The sequence below is a fragment of the Ptychodera flava genome, chromosome 9 (genome assembly GCF_041260155.1).
Source record: "Ptychodera flava strain L36383 chromosome 9, AS_Pfla_20210202, whole genome shotgun sequence".
Taxonomy (NCBI): domain Eukaryota; kingdom Metazoa; phylum Hemichordata; class Enteropneusta; family Ptychoderidae; genus Ptychodera; species Ptychodera flava.
In genome coordinates, this window is record NC_091936.1 from 11,751,624 (window position 1) to 11,772,994 (window position 21,371).

Consider the following 21,371-nt stretch of genomic DNA (forward strand, 5'->3'; position numbering starts at 1 on the left):
GAGATGATGGAATATGTTCACAGGCGGTTTCACGTAGAACATTAATAAGGGAATTCGTGACTTGTTCAATTTCAGCTGGACAAACTAATGGTTTTCTGTCAAGAGAAAGCAACTTTAGTTTGTGGGAGAGTGAGTGACTGTATGTTTGCCTGATGACACCATCGTTAACTTTAGACCACGCTAAGCGTGATCGATCAGGCAACAAATGGAAAGTAGCGACGGAGAGTTTTAAATTGCACACAACTGGGTAGTGATCTGATAAGTTCAATGCATCATCAGCTAGTACTAACTTACATTCCAGGTATTATACCTTTTAATGAGACAAAACCTTGACATTTAGTGCTGTCACATTCCAAAACTACCGGCAATGCATTTTCCCAGTGAAGGGAAGGATTCTTGGAAAAGTCAGTGATATTTGTTCTTTTAATGACGACTCGGTTTTAAGTTAAAGAACTTTAGAAATCTCTCTTTCCCGGACCGGAATGAAGAATATTATGAAGATTAATATATGAGAGTTTCTCGCCATGAATAAAGGAACAGATGAAGTCCCTATGGACTATTCACAATGTTTTTCATGATTTTCTTTCCAAACTAGATGTTGTGCCATTTTACTGCACTTACTATTAAAAGATGTGTCTCCGTGGTTTCAAAATTGTAAAAGTAATGTAAAGCTAAATTTGAATGTACAAATAATATTTATATGCAGTCCAAGAAAATGGCCATCAATACACTGGTCAAAAGATTGATATTTTATGCCTACTACGTTAAAGGGACAAAGTCGGCCATTTTTCATGAATTTTGTTTGATGCAAGATACTACTTATATTGTTTGACATGTTGAAAGATACTGAATAAATGGGTGACCATGCATATATTCGACCACGGTTTTACACATGATACATGAAACCATCGCGAAATGAATAAATGGTCATGACCATTAATTCATTTTCGCGATGGTTTCATTTAATTTGTCTAAAACCTAGGTCAATATATGCATGGTCACCCATTTATTAAGTATCTTTCAACATGTCAAACAAAGTTACATTATGTTAAAATCTCATGCACTGTACCTCTTCTAGCACTTTCCGCTTCTCGATCTCGCAAACATCATTCGGATGTCAAGAAAGTGGAAAAGAGTGTGGAATTCTGAAAGAAGCATTCATATGAATTTTCGAGAAGATGTAATACATCGCATAATATCCTATATCTTATCAAAGCCGTTAGTGATACCAGTAACGGATGTTTGGGAAGAAAGGTTCTCGAATCCACTATATCATCTATATCATGAACTCAATGATAAAATACACTTTATTGACTATACAAGGCAATTTTTCGGCCAGTCAATACTTCAATGGTCGATTAAAATATGCCTATAGCCTTTGAGAGTTTTCATCGGTAATCTACAATATAAAAATCATGTTGATATTCAGTGTCATATTAGTTATTTTGCAAACGAAATATTTTCGATCGATTGCAACGTGATCATGGAAATTTGTAAAGAAACTGCGATCCAATCAATAGTACATATATATAATCGATTTGAAGCCCTGATACACGCATCATGACAAGTCAGTCATTAAAAAACCATTTGGAAGGAAGGGAATAGGAGGGTTCGTAAAACCCGAAAAAACTACTAGTTTGTCATTCTCACACGTTATAGATTGTATAAAAGCGTACTCACGTTGATCTCTCTAATACTTTGGCTTTGTAAAAGAACTATCTATTGGATACCGTTGGTAAAATTGTTAGCCTCATAACAATCAAATTACCGCAATATTTCATGACCAATGGTGTCGTACACGACCCTTAGGGACTGGTCAGTTTCTTCGGCGGGGGGATGTTCTGAATGATTGATTATTTCTTGCTGAAGTCGAAAAGTAGATGATCCCCCAATTCCAACATTAGGAAACGGTGACCCTTATTCTAAAAATTATATATATATATATATATATATATATATATATATATATATATATATATATATATATATATATATATATATATATACACATATATATATAGCATTGTAGAAGATACAAGAAGATAAGAGAAATATATATGTATATAGCGTTGTAGAAGATACAAGAAGATAAGAGAAGATACAAACAAGTTTTGATATATATATATATATATATATATATATATATATATATATATATATATATATATATGTACATATATATAAAGATATGTTTTTAGGGTGTTGCTGTGTCTGACCAGAAAATACACTAGGCAGTTGATGGAATTTCACAAATATTTCATAAATATTTCATGGATGTTTTTCATTCTCGATGGCTTTTTTAATGCCAGAACCGGTTCAGAAGGTGATTTTATTCTGGACGACACAATAGCACATCTTCCCAAATAAGGTGCTAATCATGAGCCATCACATTTTTACATGCCGACGAATTCAAAAGATCAAATTGTAACTGGAGCTGGTAAAGCTCTGTTAAATATATGTAAGAATGTCGATTTGCATATATCCAACGGTCGACTAGATGGTGATGATGAAAATGTAACTTGCGTAACGCCAAGTGGCTGCAGTGTGGTGGATTATTGTTTTTATCAGCAGAGTTATTTCGATATGTAAATCACTTCAAAGTTGTACCTAGGATTGAATCCGATCATTTTCCCATCACCTGACACATGAACGTTGTAAATACTTCACTTCAAGCAATGAAGATACCCCTGTTTCTAAATGTATCAGATTTCACCTGTCAGAAACATGCAGCGAGTTTTTCAAACAGAGCCTCAAGTCTCCACATGTTCAGAAGATTCTTGATGGGTCAAAAGCAGCTGTTCCCAATATCAGCAGTGCAATTTCGAAACTAAATGAGGCATTACAGGCAGCCAGTGCAGGTGATCATAGAGCCAGCAATGTAAGAAAATCCAACCAGCCGCCTTGGTTTGGAAGCTGCTGTCAGATTGCAAAGGGTGATGCTAATATGACTAGTTAAATTCATTCAGAAGAGATAGATCTTTCAACATGTTCAATAACTATACCAGATGTGAACTGAATGCGCTCACCTGTTTTACAACAGGTTTATTAATAGTAGTACGCTGCACAGAACAATCAAATATCTGTTATATCACTATATGTAGCAGGTTTTATCATCTTCGTACAGAATTCTCAGAGTATAATCACTAATTACAAAACTTTATTCAATATGCAAATGAGCAAATGAGCTATTAATTAACTTGACACTGCTCAATGCTTCATGGGACAATTAGGTGTCCATCAGATCAACATTTGTAGCACGTTTCATTAAATTTAATGCTGTAATTTTAAAGTAATATCACTAATTACGAAGTTCATTAAATATGCAAATGAGCCCTTAATTAAAATGACTCCGTTCAATGTTTCATAGCAAATTGTTTCACCAAATTTGGTGCCGTAATTTTAGAGTAATTACATAGTTTATTAAACATGCAAATGAACCCTTAATTAACTTCAGGCTACTAAATGCTTTACAACACAGTCAGATATTTATCGGATCAGTATATGCAGCAGTTTTCATCACTTTTGATGCAGTTATTTCGGATTTATATGACTAATTATAAAACTTCATAAAATATGCAAATGAGCTATTTATTAACTTGACACTGCCCAATGCTTCTAAGTATAATTAGATATATATCAGATCAATATTTGTTGAACTTATCATGAAGTTTGGTGAAGGAAATTCAGAGTTATGTTACTAATAACAAAAGTTCACTAAATATGCAAATGAGCAGATAATTGACATGACACTCACAGTATCATCATAATATTCTGAGATTGTCATCTGTGAAAAGTTTCATGAAATTTTGTGCAGTATTTCTTGATATATATCTACACTGTCATTACCGTCTCCATAGGGAAACCATTGTACGGAAAAAAATGATATTGCATAACTTCATTAATATGCAAGCCACACTAACCAAAATCTAATCAGTTCTTGCAAGTAGCATATGGTACCTGTCTACCAAATCTGACTTGAATCTGTTCAGGCGTTTTTGAGTTATCGTGTAAACAGACAGACAGACAGACAGACACACACACTCACACACACAGATACCGACAGACAGACAGACATCGCTATGACATTAGCCCACGTGTGTCAACATGTGAGCTAAAAATTGCCAGATGGAATTTCAAACTGGCGTGTAAAGATTCTAAGAAACAATGCTAAGATAAAGTGAAAACACAATTTAGAGATGCTGCATGTAATAACTCCGGCGAGTTCTGGGCTATTTTAAATAGAGTAGTGAATCATACAGGAAGTGCAGGAAACGACACTACTATATATGCAAGCATGGTACAGTTATTTCAGCTTATGTACACTAACTCAGGAGATCTTGACTTTTTACATTCCATTGGGGAAGAAATGAGTCAATTTAACGAATTAAGTGAACAAGATTACCGGGAAAGTGAGGAAGATTTAACAGTCATACTAAATGACAGGGTCACAGAACAAGAGATTAAAGTTCCTAAAAAAAAGTTGAAGTCGGGGACAGACCCTGGTCCTGATGTGCTTCCAAGTGAATTTTATAAGTATTCAGCAAATGTTATTTTACCTCTGTTAGTAGAAATTTTCATTTGTATTTTTGATTCAGGTTCAATTCCATCAGAGAGGTCTGTTGCTATAGTAATAGCGCTATTTAAAAAGGGTGACAGAAATGACGTTAACAATTGTAGGGGAATTTCTGTTAAATGTTCTTGGAAAGATTTTCAACTCTATTTTGAATAATAGGTTGACTAAATGGTCCGATGCAGTAAATCTCTCTAACTGCCAAACTGGTTTCAGAAAAAAGCATAGTACAATTGACAATATTTTCACACTACATATTATAATCCAGAAATATTTAAGTGTCAGACATGAAAACTATACTGTCTCCTTTTTGACTTCTCAAAGGCCTTTGATAAAGTAAGCCACTCCCACGCCCTCTACCGGGGAAAACGGGTCAGGGAACCAGACTACTCACTTTTACTCTAAAAGATCATGTGTCTTGGCGTAAGTAAAGGGGAAGCATACGGTGGATATGGGGAGAGGAGGTGAATGGGCAATCTGCGCAAGTACAATGATCGTGCCACTTCGTAGTACGTACAGTTCATCCTCTGTTATACTTTGATGTTATGTCATTCTTTATGTTTTATATAATATGAGATAATGTGTCATCATCTCGGTTGCAGAGTTAAGGGCGGGAAACGCTGGGTATTGCATACCACCCTCATCATCATTCCCTCTAAAACAATTACAAGAGAAACTTGCATAAAGTCCAAACATAAGGGGAATTCAAAGAGAAACTGATAAAATTAAGAAGGGGCAGCATTTTCATGTCACCTCGAGGGGAAAAGGGGTTACTTTGTGATCAATTACACAGGAAAAATCGTATATGGGAAACTAAAGTAATGCATTCGTTTTTCGGAAACAAAAGTGTCAATATTTGAAATCGCCGTGGCCGAACGACTCATACCAGGGAATAAAAAAATTGAAAATAAATACACTACTTAAAGAAAGTACAGCAACTGTTGGTATCAAAAATATGATCCTCAGACTGTTTACAACTACTTTCTTGTAGCGTCAGAAAATAGTGTAACTCTAAAATTATACCTAAAAGTAAAATAGAATGGTTTCCGGTCAGTCTGTGAACAATAATAGAAAACTGCTAGATGAGAATGTGTTGCCAGAAGGGGTTTTCTGTGTTCCGCTTTGTTACGTGCAGAGAAAACGAACAAAAGGGTGAACTCAGCAGTTAACGTTTAAACAAAATTTATTACAAAAATAAAACTAAGTCAGGGATAGAGTACAAGCTTTAAAAGTGTACAGATTACTTATCTCAGCTGGGACGGCAAAGCTCCAGTCTCAGAGTTGTAACAGTCAGTTGGATGAATGAACAGTCCTTTGGCTTGCAGGCTTGAAACTGCACAAAGTCCACAGTATAAATCCAGCGTTGGCAGTGAAGGTCTTGAAAAGTCTTGAGAATGACTACTGCTGGAGTTTAGTAACACACAAGAGACACGATCCCAAAAGTCTGACTGGAAGCTGTGCACGTCCCTTTTATAAAGGCATATAAGAACAATCTAGAACTTTTATTGACATGCTAATTACTGTTCTAAAATTATCTCTCTTACACAACTAATCAACTTTCCAGAACATTCCAAACATGACTAATTGAATTCAAGGTTGTTAGGTCATCAAGGGCAGTGACCTTGAGAATGTTCTAGACTAATTGAACTCAGGTCATGATGAGTGTGGGGTAAATGACCTACATAACACACCCCTCTTCAAAAAAAAGAAAATTTTTCAAAGAAAAATCTTTCTTTTACAAATGTAATCTTGAAAAGGATTTAAGTACTCAAATTTTGTTTTACTCTAAAGTAAATTTCTTGAAAGTGAACAACAATAAAATTTCTTGAAAGTGAACAACAATAAACTCTAAATACGAGAGAGACAGTCTGCAATTAAATTGTCTCTGCCTTTGATATGTCTAATGTCAAGATTAAACTCCTGTAACATTAAACTCCATCTTAGCAATCTCTGATTTTTGCCTTTAAATTTCTGCAGAAAAACAAGAGGGTTGTGATCAATATAAACCACTATTGGCTGATTTGAAGAAGTAACATAAACTTCAAAATGCTGTAAAGCTAATATCAAAGATAAACACTCTTTTTCAATTGTAGAGTATGTTTCTCTGGGATTTGTTAAATTTGTGTGAAAAGTAGCAAACAGGATGTCCCATGACTATCTTCTTGCAATTTGTTGTTGGAAAACTTGAAATGGCACTGAATTTGGCATAAAGTATGCACGGCAAAGTCCGGTTATTTTTACTGAGTTCGATAAAGTCATTGTCCAGCAGGTATTTGACTTCTTCCTGGAGATATTTCGCTTTTGTTGGATTCAGTCTGTATGATGTTGTTTTACAGGCTTACTGTCCCCAACATCAACGTCGTGATAGATGACGTTTGTCCTCGTTGGAACATCTTGGAACAGGTGTTTATATTCATGGAGCAGTTCTTTCACCTGTTGTTGTTGTTCTGGCTGGAGGTGTGCCAACTTTGTAGACTCCAGCTTCTCCAGGATTTCTGAGTTCTGAAGCTTGACCGAGCCCAGCTTTGAGTTTAGAGTATTTTCACTCAAGTCAGTTTCAGTATCACTATCTTCATAATGGCTTGAACTGACTGCACTGACAGGCTGAGTTATAGTAGGATTATCCCTATCCAAATATGGCTTAAGCATATTTATGTGACATAGCTGTTTTTGTTTTCGCCTGTCAGGTGTTATTATGATGTAATTTAAATCACTCAATTTCTTATCAATTTGGTATGGCCCAAAGTAACGAGCATGGAGTGGTTTGCCAGGAATCGGAAGTAGAACAAGAACTTTTGACCTGGTTCAAACTTCCGTTTTGAGGTGCTTTTATCATATTGGTTTTCATTGACTGCTGAGATGACTCAAGATTTTCTCTGGCTAATTCACATGCTTTAGAGAGTTTCGTACGAAAATCTGACACATATTGCAAAATATTCAGACAATCATCATCGTCTGATAGGAATTTCTCTTTAACGAGCTTAAGTGGGCCACGGACTGTATGTCCAAATACAAGCTCAAATGGGCTAAAACCAAGAGACTCTTGAATTGACTCTCTAACAGCAAAGAGCAGAAAATGAATTCCTTCATCCCACTGCTTCTCTGTGTCAAAACAGTAGGTCCTAATCATGTTTTTCAAAGTTTGATGAAATCGCTCAAGAGCACCCTGACTTTCTGGATGATAGGCGGATGACCTATACTGTTTAATGCCTAGCTGATCCATTACTTGTTGAAAAATTCCAGACATAAAGTTGGAGCCTTGATCGGACTGGACACATTTAGGGAGGCCAAATAAAGTGAAAAATTTGACTAAAGCTTTCACTATAGTCTTTGTCTTTATATTTCTCAGTGGTATGGCTTCTGGGAACCGAGTTGATGTACACATAATTGTCAACATGTACTCATTTCCTGATCTTGTTTTTGGTAGGGGCCCAACACAGTCTATTAGAATCCTACTAAATGGTTCTTGAAATGCAGGAATTGGCTGTAAAGGGGCCTTTGGAATGGTCTGATTCGGCTTTCCTACCATTTGACATGTGTGACAAGTTTTACAGAAATGTGCTACGTCCTGCCTGAGATTAGGCCAATAAAAGTGACTGAGAATTTTGTGATAGTTTTCCTGACTCCTAAGTGACCAGCCCAGGGCGTTTCATGGGCCAGGCGCAATATTTCAGCACGATAGGGCTTTGGAATCACAATTGATGTTTTATAGCCCAATCGTCATCAACCAAAACATCTGGAGGTCTCCATTTACGCATGAGAATACCAGATTTTGTATAATAGGAAACAGAGCTATCTGAAGTTTTACCTTCATCATCTACCCTGTCAAACAAAGACAAAATATCTGGGTCTTTGTGTTGTTCTGCAATGAGATTTGATCTAGAAAATGTCTGACTTTGGTCAGCAGAATGTTTACTGGAAGTTTCAAATCCACGAGGGATAACGGAATGATCCGTGTCAAACACCTGACTGAGAAAGGTGTCATTTAAGTCAACATCTGTGACATTATTTTTGAGAGTATTTGATTCTCGGAAGTTTTCATGGCTCGAGTAATGGCACATGAAGGAAATAAATTGGGTATCTCTTGTTCAATTGGCTCTGGATCTTGATCTAAACTAGGATTATCAGTCACAAGTGGATTAGTAATGACCTTGTCCCCAGCAAGGTCGTTTCCAAGAAGAAGGTGAATCCCTTCAAAAGGCAAAAAAGGCCTAATACCTAAAGCCACAGGTCCAGAAACAAAGTCCGAAGACAAATAGACATTATGGAGAGGAACAGGAATGTAGTCATTACAATCTACCCCCTTAATAAGAACTTTAGAACCTGAAAATGACTTTTCAGAAAACGGCAGGGTATCTGCCAACAAAAGAGACTGGGAAGCCCCGGTATCTCTTAAAATTTTGACAGGGGTAGCGGAAGAGAAATCACTAGAAAGTGATATAAAACCATTATGAATAAATGGCTCGAAAATACCCATAATGCTATCTTGAGAAGAATTGACCTTGACCTCATTAATTGGGGATGAGAGGGTTTAACCTCAGAAAATGTGTTGCACACATTATTAGACTCTAATTGAGTTGATGAAGAAATAAAGCCGGTTGGCTTAGATCCACTTTGACCACTTTGACCTTCACGTTTTCTTTTCAATTTGAAACACTCTGACATTAAATGGCCGTCTTTCTTACAATAATTACAAGAAAGTGTACCAAACTGTTTGTCAGAAGGAGATTGAGACTTGGGATCTGATGATGTGGGAGTGTTACTTGAACTCTGTGAACTGTTGTCATTTGATTTCCTACTCTCCTTTGAGAAATTCTTGGATGAAAAGGAGGAGTTAAATTTACCTGCATTGTTTCTGTATGAAAAGGACTGGGATGGTTTGCTGAGAAATGAAGATTTGTGGGTCAATGAATAATCATCGGCCAAACGTGCAGCAACCTCCAATGTATCTGCCTTTTGTTCATTGATAAACGTCTTGATGTCACTCCGGATGCACCTTTTAAATTCCTCAATCAAAACAAGTTGTCGTAATTTGTCATAATTCTGACTGACCTTTTCCGAAGAACACCAACGATCAAACAGTTGTTCTTTTGTTCGAGCAAATTCAACATAAGTTTGATCCTTCACCTTCTCACAATCCCTAAATTTCTGACGGTAAGCTTCAGGCACCAACTCATAACCCTTGAGAATTAATTCCTTCACAGAATCATAATTTGAAGCCTGCTCTACTGACAACTGAATATAAATTTCTCTGGCTTTACCACCAAAGCACTCTGCAAAAGCATAGACCAGGACTCCTTAGGCCAGTTCAGACTCTGAGCAATTTTCTCAAAATGAAGGAAATATTTATCAACATCCTTTTCTTGGAAAGGGGGAACTAACCTGAAATGCTTAGTGATGTCAAACTTGTCTGAAGGGAAGAATTTTCCTGACTGTCCAAGCTCTAAACGTTTTATTTCTAACTGCAGTCGGTGTTCTGCTAATTCTCTTTCCTTTTCTTTTTCCTCTCTTTCTTTATCCCTTTGTCTTTCTTCCATTTGCAATTCTTTTTCTTTCATTTCCAATTCCCTCTCTTTCTGTCTTTCTTCCATTTCTAACTGCATTTGTATTTTTTCTTTTTCTAATGCCTGTCTCTCCTTTTCCATTTGTAATTCTTTTTCTTTCATTTGTAATTCTTTTTCTTTTTCTAATGCCAATTTTTTTAGCTCGAAATCTGCCTGTATTTCTAATTCCAATTTTTTGAGTTCGAAGGAAGACTCAGGCTCATAATCTTTTAAGGCAGACTCCTCAAAATGGCCAGAATTAACTAAATGTTTTGCAATCTTGAATTGTATTTCTCGCTTGCGCATAGATCTTTTGACATCTACTTTAAGGAAATTGGCCAGTGCTATGAGGTTGTCTTTTCTGAGGGAATTAAATGTGTCCTGATCAAGGTCATCCATAAATTCGTCTGGCTTGAATTCCGCCATGATTGAATTTTGCTGAGTTCACAGTATACAGTAGTTTTGAAAAGGTAGGCAATTGTTGTCAAACGGCTCAAAATATTCGTCTCCCGGACGAGCCCCCAATTTTGTTACGTGCAGAGAAAACGAACAAAAGGGTGAACTCAGCAGTTAACGTTTAAACAAAATTTATTACAAAAATAAAACTAAGTCAGGGATAGAGTACAAGCTTTAAAAGTGTACAGATTACTTATCTCAGCTGGGACGGCAAAGCTCCAGTCTCAGAGTTGTAACAGTCAGTTGGATGAATGAACAGTCCTTTGGCTTGCAGGCTTGAAGCTGCACAAAGTCCACAGTATAAATCCAGCGTTGGCAGTGAAGGTCTTGAAAAGTCTTGAGAATGACTACTGCTGGAGTTTAGTAACACACAAGAGACACGATCCCAAAAGTCTGACTGGAAGCTGTGCACGTCCCTTTTATAAAGGCATATAAGAACAATCTAGAACTTTTATTGACATGCTAATTACTGTTCTAAAATTATCTCTCTTACACAACTAATCAACTTTCCAGAACATTCCAAACATGACTAATTGAATTCAAGGTTGTTAGGTCATCAAGGGCAGTGACCTTGAGAATGTTCTAGACTAATTGAACTCAGGTCATGATGAGTGTGGGGTAAATGACCTACATAACAGCTTCTATTCCCAAAACATTATAGCCGACATGTACAGTCTGCAGTAACACGCTGTATATCAACGATTCACTATACCGTGTTCAGCGCCAAGCAAAAAAAATTGTGATTGCTGATAAACCCACATCTAAAGCATTTTGACGCAGTTCTATATCGCTGCTAAAACGTCACTTTGTATTTGCTGCATTACAAAGGCACTCAGGAAAGGCTCTGCTGAAAAAAATAGTTTTTCAACTTGGTAATCTGTGTAAGGTAACTCATATTATATATACTGCAGTATTTACCTTGAATCAATATATATATATATATATATATATATATATATATATATATATATATATATATATATATATATATATATATATATATATATATATATGTATATATATATATATATATAATTGTATATCAAGAAGAGGACAAAACTACTGAAAAAAACATCAAATCTTTCAGATATGCTAATGAGGTACCTATACTCGATCGAACTATGAAAACAGGGGCCAGCGAAAATGCCCCAACCGACCCCAACGGGATGGACATTTTCGCTAGCCCTGCGCTTCAACGTGAACACCAACGTACAACATGAGTAAAATGAATGTTTTGCTTGTTTGTTTTGTTTATTTTTTTAGTTTGTTCGTTGGCCTGGTTTTGCAAGGGTTTTTACAGCCACCTTAAGTGTTTTTGAGGTCATACATTGAAGGTACTTGATCAACTGGGGGATCACCACACACAACGACTTTGTACCTTTTGTGTCATAGCGTTGTGAATACGTCACTGTATTAAGCGCGACCTCAAAGAAAGCAAGGCCAGCGATCCCATACCTCAGCCAAGAACTCTTGCGAACGCTCACCAGACGACAGGGATAAAATGGCACCGTATCAAGCGTTTCGTCAGTATGGATTACCCGCTTACTATCCAGAAAACAAAACTGCGGTGACAGTGGACGTTGTCTTGGCGGGCATTTGCTGTGCAATTTTTATCCTCGCACTTTCGTTTATTGTTATCATACCGGGAATGCGCAATCGTGAGGTAAGTCTTACCCAGACCAATGTCATCGGGTCAAATTGCATTTAAAACGCCCTTGCCCGCTGATTTAGGCCCTATATTATCATAATGCAAGTTCTCGAACTTTTAATATTTACTTAGTTTCCTGAATTCTATTGTCTTTTCGTTTTACAAGTAACTTTCAATTTTCGGTTGCCGTAGACATTCTGGTTCAAAAATACTATGCGGCCTGGGTGAGGTTCTTGACACCGAGTGTTCGCAGCGCACGTCGTTGATTACTCATCTCACAATTGAAGCCCTTTTTATGTCTAACAAAGAAAGGGTTACTGTGATGTCAAGACACCGAGGAGGTAGTTGGTGACGTCCCCATGCCTGTAGGGTTGCTGTAAAATATTATATGAGGGCCTTTCAAAGCGGCGAATTTGTCCGTTCTTAGTGGATTTGCATGTACTAGCTCACGAAACGGCGTCGCTCCGGCTTCTATATATAATAGTAACTGTGATTGACACTTCACGCATGCATTCTTATCGATTCTACTTACTTTTTTCAAAGCCGAAAGGTACAAAAATTATTCAGGCGAATACATAGCAGCACTGTAGGAATTACTAGCTTATTTTCGAGATATGAAGTCCCTAGCCACGGTTACTCTACAACCGTGATCTAGCGAAGCCATTGGGAAAGTTAAAGTGTAAGCACCTATGGTGTCCATAGTTTGAAGCACTGTTTTAAGTTTCAAGCGACATTGTTACCGCTGGAATCATATGTTTGGGTCACAGTGAGGTCATGAACACGGAAGTCCCGCCAAGTAAAAAGAAACGCCCAAAAACATTAAAACCGTTGTACACACGTCGAATGAATCATTCCTTAAAAGAGACTTTCTATGTCACTGAACTTTTGCCATTCGGAGTCGAGTCCCCCATTCTATACAATATCTGCATGAAACAAGGCACGTACAGCTGCATTCCACTCACACACTTGACTCTCCTTGTTCTCCGCTTTGCTGCTCAATTCAGGAATTCAGGTGTTACGCCGCGTCATGTTAGGACACATCGCCATCACACAAGTCAAAGAAAAGCGAAAGTTATTCAGTTCGTTCAACATTTGGATTTTAAAACTTATATGTCCTTATAGTCATATTGTGAATAATGCAAATAATTGTTAAGTCGAGGAGCTCTCTTCAAGTACAATATATATATATATATATATATATATATATATATATATATATATATATATATATATATATATATATACATATATACATATATACATATGTATATATCAATACATATTATAGATATATGTGTGTATACGTACATTCACATATACATACAGACAGACAGACAGACAGACAGACAGACATATTACACACATACATACATACATACATACAGACAGACAGACAGACAGACAGACAGACAGACAGACAGACAGACAGACAGACAGACAGGCAGAGACAGAGAGACGGAGAGAGATGCGCTAACGAGTGTTTATGTATTTTCTACAGAGAATTTCCTATGTGATTCGAATCGGAATAAGCCTGTACATCGGAGCAGCAATCTTACGTGAGTCAAATATTCTTATAGTCCTATTAGTCTTTTTAACAAATTTAGAATATCACGACCAAGTACGTCAAAACAGATATCATAATTCATGACTTGCGGAAGGTGTTCAACTTAAAGTTCTGTCACTTTGGAATCAGGGAGTTTCCTCTTCTCGTTTTACAAAAAATATCTTTTCCAAGGAAACACCTTGCCAAGCGTGGCAACGGAGATATGTATCACTGTGAAATTTCTGGTCGAGAGGAAAGTATCTTGAGTCCGTGTAATATCGATTTCGTATTGACCTACATCACCAGGATATCCCGGAATTGGTTTATTTTAGATGTTCACTGGCAAAACGTTAAAAAGATCGTGTGTCAGTAATGTTCATCTTGCGTCATACGTGATTTATGGATAAAACTCATCTAACGGTCAGGATGGCTGTCTAATATCGGGAAATGCCATGCCTTACACATGTTAAGAATGATAAAATGGGATCTTGATATGATGAAAACATATTTCTTATCCTTCTATGTCACATTTATTTAAGATTAATTAAACGATTAATATTGTAACACTAGCATATTTTGTGGCGCGACATTTCCTCTTTCAAAAATGTTCGCTTTATTTCTCTCAACTCTGCCTGTCCGCTTGTCAAAATCACTCCAGAAATTAATTTATTGATATTAATTTTACAGATAGCTTTCCGCACAATGATAGAGTAAGCCGCATCTTGTGTTTTACGACTATCACTGTCACTGCATCTCACAATAGATTGACTCATCCCCTTCTCATAGAATGCATTAATCCTAATTTTGATACCGATCATAGTTCATTTCAAGTGTTTTCAATCAACTTCGCTAGCCAAGGGTGTTTATTCGGGCAGTGACTCTCCCTCAAAACAATGTTGGTTAGGATAAAATTTCGATTTTATTGTAATATGCAAAACATCGCTCCGTTCACGGAATGATGTTTTGAAAATTACAATTACCTTTCAAACGCAGAAAAGGTTCGGCTCAGACATGGACACCGCGAGCGCAATGAGCCTAAACCATAAGAGAACTATATGCATGATATGGGCCTGGGATAAGTCATAGGACTGATTGTGAAATCGAAGTAAACGTGAAGTTTAGTGTAGATCTCATAGTGATTCAGCTGACAGCAAGATACGATTTGCGTTGAAAAAGACTGCTTTTATACACAAACACTTTGTTTTCCTCATCAAAAAAACAGTTGCAAATTTTGGTCAAGACTGGGAGACAGCGGAAATCAAAACCAAAACCCAATACAAAGCATTTATTTCAAAGGAGATTAAGGCTTCAATAGGCGTCAAGATTGGACTTCGTAGCGTTAATGTTACTCTCAAAGGTGAGTCACGGATTTGAGTGTTTTTCGTTGATCTTTTTTTCATTTAAATTAACAATCTTCTGCCATGGATACAACTGTCTATGAGTTTTTAGCATTTATCTGTGACTCTATTTAGCATACTAGAATGTCTCCAGAACAAGTCGACATGTCGACAGGAAGGGCTAAGTTGAGCAGTGAAAACTAGGCAAGCCATACCTTTGTGCATCAATCTCTATCCTTGCTAATTTACGAATACTCTGAATTGAACTAGCTTTATTATCTGTATAGTTTAAGATGACTACTTTGGTAAAGTACTTTTTCAATATAATTGCTAGGCTACAAGACCACAGCATTTAAACTGATCATGGTTTCTGTTACGTCACTAGACATTACAGATTCTCTGGACTGCTTTATTTCACATTCGTAATACTGATTCTTATCACAACTTTCAGCATTTAATTATCGATTTGTCATACAGGTGAACCTGTCAATCAAGTTGGCGAACAAATAGATTACAACGAGCGATTTACATGGGTTTGGGACCAGGGGCGCATCGGTTTTGGCCCTTTTGGTGAGATTTTTCTCTTAATATGAGTAAAAATTTTCCTGTTGTTCTTTTATAGTCAGTATTATCCTTCAGACAGCGTATCCTGAACAAGTTGTTGGAACTTTAGAAACTGTTAGGATAATTTTTCAGCTGTTTTTCACACTATGCAATTGTGATTCGACAGAATCTTAACATATCTACAACTGCAACCAGCTCACTTTGGAAACACGTAGAGGCGACTAGGACAGAAGAGAAAGGGCCATCATACAGTGACTATAGAGTTGCAGAAGGGAGACAGATCGTGTATGTGGGCGTATAGACCAACGGGAAAAACATGGACAAGATAGTGATGTCCTCAAGCATGTCGATAATTGTCGATGTGTCTATTGAATGTAGCTTCGTGAAAAACTTACAACCCATTCAATTTTGACAAAGAATTGATCGATTCTCACCAGATTTACAAACAGTTCGAGTTTATCTTCACTCCATGGATTGCTTTACCATCGACTGCATGCATATACGTATACTTGATAATAAACAGCATACCTGTGGTTTAAGGGTGGAAGTGAGAATTCGCTTTCAACATGTGAGTCTTTGGAGAAAAACATCTCTCCAGAAATATAACTGATACCCGTCTCCATGGTTACCACTAATAAATCCCTACATTAGTCATCGTTGCGTTCACATGACTTCAGTCGTTCAAATTCAAAACTTTTACGTCTTTCTCTCTTCCATATAGCTGGTGAGATAAGCCGTGAATTCCGCGAGGCACAGTGGAAGGGATTACCCTACCCGATAATATGGATTGCCGAGTATTTCGTGTTAGACGGAGAAAACATTCGTTGGGGGCGCTCCTACAGGACTGCTGGATTTTTTACCCACCTGTGCTTGTGGTATACTGTTACTTCTTGTATTTTCCAGAATTTTCCTTTTAACATATAAAAAGGCACTTTGTTTGATCTTTTTCTTATATCCATTAGCTGTAACGAATTTTCAGTATCTTTCCCCCTCATTCTAAACTAGTTTCTTGTCCCTCCCCTCCTATCTTGTAGAAATACGTGATGTTGTGTAAAGATAGTGTAGGTAAAGTGAATTCTGGTCCGGACTAGAATTCAATAGTCAACAATATCATTGTGTTAACACTACGGAAGGGCCTTGTCATATTAAAAATAATCTCAACGTGTAATAAGATACTATACTTCTTGGACTGATATTATAAAAAAAGACAAGTTCTTGGCCGTACAAGACATACTCCAATGTTGGCAACCGGATACTGACACCTTGTGTTAACCTTACGGAAGGGCGATGAGATGTTAAAAATAATCTAAACGAGTAATAAGACACTATATTTCTGGAATTTCCTGGAGCTTGGTAATAGATTGAAGTACTCTCAATTTTGCTGTACTGCATCTCTAATCGAAGACAGGTGGACACATTTCGAATAGGCCATCTTATACTACAGGTAATTGCGTGTTCACGTCAAATGGTGGAAATTGTGTTTTAACTTACTGTAATGTCCACGCCCACGATAAAGTGCTTGTGTGTCTTGTCAGGATTGTATGAGACAAAAAACAAACGACATTTTGGTTTTGATTCCACTTGTTGTGCTTGCTTCTTTTCAACCAGGTTTGCCTTTCCATTATGGCTTCTCACAATTGTGCTCTTTGGAATCATCGTCAGATACGGCGCCTACTTCCTCTTCATCAATGGAACCGTGTTGTTGCTTGCCAATTTACTTTTCGCGACGCTTCGCTGGGGACCGGAGCTGACGATACCGTTCAAAGATGCCGTTATACAGTTCCAATACGGATGGTGTTTCTGGGTGACCTTGATTACAGGTAGGGCAATTATAGAGAAGTCAAATTTCGAATTACCTGTCTTTAAGAGGAATCGATGTCGTTGACCTTTTTAATAATATATTTTGTCATTCCTTGATTTTATTTTGCTTTCGAAGAGGTATGTTGGAAAAGTTGCAGTTTATGCTCGCGAATACTTGAGATAGAATCCTTCCATTTGGAAACGTTGCCGCGCTGTTCTGCCTCGTAAATGTAGGTCCATAGCCGGCTATGAAACTATCATAGACAGATACAAATAGATCACATACCGGCTGTATACTACCATGTCTTGCCTCCACTAATATCCATTCTTACCATTTTTCGGATAAACTTTGTACGAAATCGGAATCGTATATTACATGTAGTTGTCGCTGTTGCATATCGTTCACATACTTATGATCAGTGTGTGAACGATATGTCTGTCTGTCGTACTGCGACGCACTGTCCTATTTAGCACAAGTCCGAAACGTGAACTTATGTGTCCACAACTTTCTCCGATGCCCCAACTTTTCCCACCACTTAAAATCACCGGGGAAAGTTGTTAGCTGTGGAACTGCCGCAACGTCAGTGTAAACTTCGAGGTTGCACCGTTCGCTGTTTTCTGCTATTAAACGACTTTGCCTGCATCCCTTAAAAACTTTCTACCGTCTCTGTATCCTATAGGCTTCCTATGCATCGTGCTCGGTGGACTGATATTGCTTTTAGATTATTACCTCCCAGCCGAGGTCGCCACATTCTTCGGTCATGACGTCATCGAGAACTATGAAGAGTGTTTTATCGAAGAGTACAGACAGGTGAAGCCGCAAGAAGGTAAACCCCCCTCACCGTCAGAACAGAACATACCTTCAAACGAAGGCAAAGTCCGGTTCGGCATTGACCGTGGTGCGCCGCCACCTGTGCCAGCACACCGAGGTCGAGGACTGAGTCACGAAAACATAGAGTTAAGTGTACCAAAGAAGGCCACAAAGGGTGCCCCAAACAGGGTGCCCCCACCGCTTCCGACGCTGCCGCCACCGGGACCTGACGATGACGATATTTATGGCGATGTAGAGGTGAGGAACTATAGTTTAGATACAGTAGGCCCTAATGTGTCCCAAATATATTCCTCTGGAGAACTTCAAAAACGTCGGGGTAGGGGGAGGGGGAGGGGCGACATTACCATGATGAATTTGTCGAGCAATCTTCGATATTGTTCATTCTAGAAGGTTTATTATCTAAATCTGCTGTGCTTTCCTACACGATCTTCACGATCTTTATAACAGAGCTCCATAATAGTAAGTGTCCTCGTTATGTGAGCTGTTCGGTTACAAATAACCCGTTTGTACTGAGGATGAACGGAAAGCTTTGCCTTCAATTTTTATTTCATATTTTTGAACATGCATGAAGTATACGTATAGAAATACTTGTCGCCTGTTGATTAAGTTAGCCCTGAGAATAAAAATGGACTTTTTGTAAGGAAGCTCAGAACACGCTCCAAAATAATTAGTCGTTTAAAGATGTGACACACTCAATGTGCGTCTTACTATAATTCTATCATCTCACATTTGACAGTACGTACCGGCTCTACGACCCAAAGCCGGCCATCGCAATGTCCGTAAACCGAGATCAGCGCTCAAATCTTCCAAGCCTGCGAAGGCCTCCACGGGAAGGCGGGGAGTTCGCTTTCAACCATCGGTACCAGAAGATGAAGAAAACGAACAAGATGACCAGGATTTCTACGCAAACGTTCCGCTTCGAAACCCTCGACCCCCTCCTATCCCTAAAAAGGACAGGTGAGGCAAATCCACTGGGCAAACCCTCCTCTGCAGTGTTATTTTACACCAACAGCAAGTATTCATATTACAATTCATGAAGCACTACCTGACTACAACCTCAAAATGAAAAGACAGGGTTTAACCAGGATATATAAATTAAGTCCACAAAGAAAACTTCATACCGGGGTTTTACATTACACAAGGTTGGCAAATAGTGAGAACACGATTGGAACTAATTTGGGAGAATCGGATCTTCATATTTTTCAAATTTCTCAAAAGTGTTGGTTGCCGTAGAGCTGAATGTTGCAATATTACAAATTACTAATAGAAACAAATTATCTCAAATTAGTTCAAATCATGTTTGAGTAAAATTGACAGCTTTCTAGTCATCTGGCATGCTTTATGCAATGACAGAATGGCGACATGGGCATCCACACGTATAAATCAGTGACTTCAGAACAGCAGAGCCCTCTCGATAGTACCTCAGACAACTTAAAGCTTCAACAGTCATCCAGACGACATTTAGCCCTACTTGAGAACTGATTTTTAGTAATCGCTTGATTACGGAGACAACTGAAGTATCCATCTTTGATGCTATAATGCTGGTTACAACGGGTTGTTTGATACATGACCCAATATCTATAGATTGTCAAGGTGTTCTCTGGCATCGCATACACCAGGAATTTTCAACCAAAGCACAACTCTTCCATTTCTTGCATGTCATTTGAATTGATGACGTCATTTCTGCGATGTCTATAAAATCCAATTAATCCAAAATTATTGTTTCCACAGTGTAGTCCACTATCAAGTCGGAATAACCATCCGATTATACGATATATGTACAATCCTTCAAAATCAAACAAACTTCACTAGCATTTCTTGCTGTCAAATGGGAGGACCAAACCCCAACACATTTTAATCTCTGGGCCGGTGTAGGGAGGGTCACTTTTAACTAACTGCTACTCAGTTTACTTTTTTCTTATTAATTAAGTTCTGCATTTTATACCTGGGGCTTGGGTACTGGCAATATCTTCATATGGGGTGTGGCACCCGAGTTGACAATATTTAACCACAAATTTTCTAAAGATGTGACCGATTGTTGGGAATTTTCTTGACAAATGAGGGGGGGGGGGAGTTAAGGTTATTCTACTGCATGTGAAGGTTTTCCTGAAGTATAGCGGCATTTCCTTTGTTACTGACCCTCTATTCATAATTTGAGTTCTAAAAACGAATTAATTCCGAAATTTGATTCAAACTCCAATCTTTAACGTCCACATTCACACTGTATTCCAGAAGTGAGTGCTTTACTCTAATTCATAATTGGATGAAAAGAGTTTACATATTTTTGGTGTGAAAAGGTGACCCATTCGGGCGGCACATACCCATGCACCTTGCTATGGGAGTACCCCCAGGGGGAGGGGTTACACGTACATTTGGAAAGCACAACACCTGGACTATACATTTAAATCGGCACCGGTATCTCTACGTCACAAAATATCGACCCACAAGAAAACACTGTAGGAACTTTTGATTTGTTTGGAATGTTACAGGGTACCTTATCACTCTCGGAACATAATTCACATGAATCAATATAATCTGTGTAAGCTTATGTGAGCGTTTTTGGTGAAACAACGTTGAATAATTTCCCTTTTATTCTTCCATGTCAACAGAGGGCGCTATCGAGGCGTGGACAACAAAGGTATGATGTGATGCGACTCCGTTGCCTGGATCACCGGTTCACCATCGTTCACACGATCTTTTGACTTATGCAAATCTGAACCAAACCCTCGTTGATAAAACCCAAGACAAGTTTGTTGTGTGTAATATGTCAGCAATATTTTGTCTACTGAGGATATTTTCTTCCTTGTCTTTCATTTTACCCCGGAAACAAACACTGCATGAAAACACAATAATACAGATAAATCCACACTAATGAGTTGACTGTATTATAGAATAATATACGTGAATTCACATGCATCCACATGAATACAGGCTTGCTGAATACAAGCGATGGATTATTGACTGTATTCATCTGTATATGCACTCTCCAGCTAAGGGACTGGTCAGTTTCTTCGGCCTGGGGGGGGGGGGGCGTGGAATATTTTTTGCCGACGTCAAAAAGTGGCTGACCCCCCTATT

The 21,371-nt window shown here is 37.9% G+C and overlaps 1 protein-coding gene across 1 annotated transcript; it reads left to right on the forward strand.

Moving 5' to 3' along the window:
* The first annotated feature begins 11,961 nt into the window (after window positions 1–11,961).
* Window positions 11,962–21,371, forward strand: LOC139139999 (dual oxidase maturation factor 1-like). Its single transcript, XM_070708980.1, has 9 exons — window positions 11,962–12,232; window positions 13,716–13,773; window positions 14,983–15,117; window positions 15,575–15,667; window positions 16,383–16,536; window positions 17,270–17,481; window positions 18,142–18,530; window positions 19,030–19,250; window positions 20,903–21,371. Exons 1-9 carry the CDS (start codon window positions 12,071–12,073, stop codon window positions 20,940–20,942), a joined length of 1,464 nt encoding a protein of 487 aa, XP_070565081.1. The 5' UTR covers window positions 11,962–12,070; the 3' UTR covers window positions 20,943–21,371.

Bases quoted from the DNA above. Each gene is read 5' to 3' on its own strand.
- LOC139139999 (XM_070708980.1), top strand. From the start codon at position 12,071: ATGGCACCGTATCAAGCGTTTCGTCAGTATGGATTACCCGCTTACTAT. The intron at 12,233-13,715 runs GTAAGTCTTACC...TATTTTCTACAG, and splicing joins CGGGAATGCGCAATCGTGAG to AGAATTTCCTATGTGATTCG. The intron at 15,118-15,574 runs GTGAGTCACGGA...TTTGTCATACAG, and splicing joins CGTTAATGTTACTCTCAAAG to GTGAACCTGTCAATCAAGTT.